Source organism: Coffea arabica, chromosome 6c (assembly GCF_036785885.1).
Source record: "Coffea arabica cultivar ET-39 chromosome 6c, Coffea Arabica ET-39 HiFi, whole genome shotgun sequence".
Lineage (NCBI taxonomy): Eukaryota > Viridiplantae > Streptophyta > Magnoliopsida > Gentianales > Rubiaceae > Coffea > Coffea arabica.
The window spans coordinates 10291026-10293056 of record NC_092320.1 but is presented as its reverse complement, the minus strand read 5'-3'; the positions used below and the strand labels follow the sequence as shown (position 1 = coordinate 10293056).

At 41.6% G+C, this 2031-nt stretch overlaps 1 protein-coding gene across 1 annotated transcript in view; it reads right to left on the bottom strand.

The window, feature by feature from the left end:
* LOC140008617 (uncharacterized) overlaps positions 1-1562 on the bottom strand; it is a 2308-nt gene extending 746 nt beyond the window's left edge. The window contains exons 1-3 of the mRNA XM_072053441.1: positions 955-1562; positions 430-816; positions 7-254 (exon numbers count right to left, since the gene is read on the bottom strand). Coding sequence (XP_071909542.1) covers positions 7-254; positions 430-816; positions 955-1170 — 851 coding nt within the window. The 5' untranslated portion in view covers positions 1171-1562. The remainder of the gene's footprint in view (positions 1-6; positions 255-429; positions 817-954) is intronic.
* Positions 1563-2031: the final 469 nt, after the last annotated feature.

Below are 2031 nucleotides of genomic sequence, written 5' to 3'. Positions count from 1 at the left end.
GTGAATAAGAAGTCCTCGAAACCACTCTTCTTTTGTACTGCATGAAGATTTTGAGACGACTCAGCAGAAGTATTGAGTTTGCACCTCTTCTTGAACTGACCATTGTTCTTTAACTTGTCTTTGTTTTGCACCTTGACCTTCAGTGGTGCTGTAGTGTCATATGTTGGAGGGGATGTGCCGTTTGCGGCTGCCGCAGCTGCAGCCATGGCCCTTCTTGCCTTCCTTTGCCTGATCCCACATGCGTTGCAAAGCGACTGAAACAGTGGATGAAACTCAGATTAATTAGAGGAGTGGAAGCAAAAATTGAGACCAAAACCCGCCAGGAGCAAAAGACTCCTAACCGCTGGTGTGTGTTTGGTTCTCATATTATCGTCTGATTATCATGTAACTAAACGAGATCATTCGAAGTTTAATGAACAAAGATCATACCTTAGGGCCTTTTGGACCACTTCTCCAAAGTGGGGTCTTGGTTGTGTTACAATCAGCGCAAACCCTAATTGGAGTGTTGCTGATGTTTGAGGAACTGTTGCTGCTGAAATGATCAGCTTCAGGAGAAGCTGAAGTTGGCTGCTTCTGATGATCCTCAAATTTCATGGTGGTGGTGGTGCTGCTCGTTATCTCCTTCAGGTCAGGCTTGTTCATCTTCTGCATCAACTTCACCTTTGAAGACACCCACTTATTATTAACTGGATTGATCTCCTCATGATCATCAGCTTGGTTTCCATTAGTATTATTCTTCCACAGAGATATCTTTGAGCCTTTGTTAGCCTTCTTCTCTGGATCCTGTGATCCAGTGTATGGAGCATGATTTTCAACCTGAGAGATGAAAGCAAATTATTTTTGTTTCCGGTCAGAAAACATAAAAGCAAAATAACTAGAGAGTGAAATAAGAAGAGTAAAGAAGCGATCGTTGCGATCACTGAAGCACGGATTTCTTGTACTGCATGGATATACCTGTTGTTGGTACCGCTGCTGGTGCATTTGAGCATGATAATCTTCAGTTTGATCCAGAGCTATACTGCGGAAACCAGAAGAAGAAACGGAAGATGACGAGGCCGTTTGGTAATTTGGAAAGAAGAACTGAGGACGATCGTGTTCATCATGATCTTGAATGGGATCGCGAACAGAAAAAGGAGACGGTGATGCTGAGGTAAGGTAGTTTGGAATCATGGGGAAGAGACAAGGACAAAGAATTTCGAGTTTTCTGGTTTCTGCTTCAGGGGGGGTGGGGAAAGAAAGAAGGTTTGAGAGTGGCGGTGGGGTGTGGAACTTGCTATATATGCCAGGGAAATGTGATCAGCCTAATGAGATACAACGGCCAAAGGGATCGATCTAAAAGGGCCTAATGAGAAGAGTTGGAAAAGGGTTTTAAAGGGGCGGGGTACGGAAATGAGAATGAATGAGCTGCAAAGATGGGGCTGTGGGTGGCCTAGACATTCACGTGACTTCATGACAACCAAACAAACAGGTTAAGAGGACAAACTAAAAGGAGAAGAGCAGAATGCTACCACACGACCATTTGACAGAACCCTATCTTCAAAAGTTGCCATCCATCGGATTAAATCTTAGTTTGAAATTGATGCAAAATATATATATATATATATACATATATATATATATTTTTTTGTACTAGTGGAGAAGGTATATAATATCATAGCCACACATAACCTTCAGCATCGCGCGTCTCCCCTTCACATCGGTTCCTCTAATTTTTCTTAAATTCATTACCTTCGAGTTGTTTCTCCACATTTTTTCTTTTTTATCATTCGTCATTTATCTACTCTACTCCTACTCTAATCCAATTTAGGAAAAAAGTCAACTATACCTATAAGGGAGCCAATTTAGAGGGACTGAACTACTATCGAACTACACGAATATACTACGCGACCCATATAGATTTGAGGAAATCACAAGTCCAAGTTGTTCTTCCACTTGGATATCCAGAAATGTTAAAAGTCTAAATTACGTTAATGGCATTGAGATTGTGGGATCGATGTCATGTTGGACACTATAGAATACAACAACCTTTTG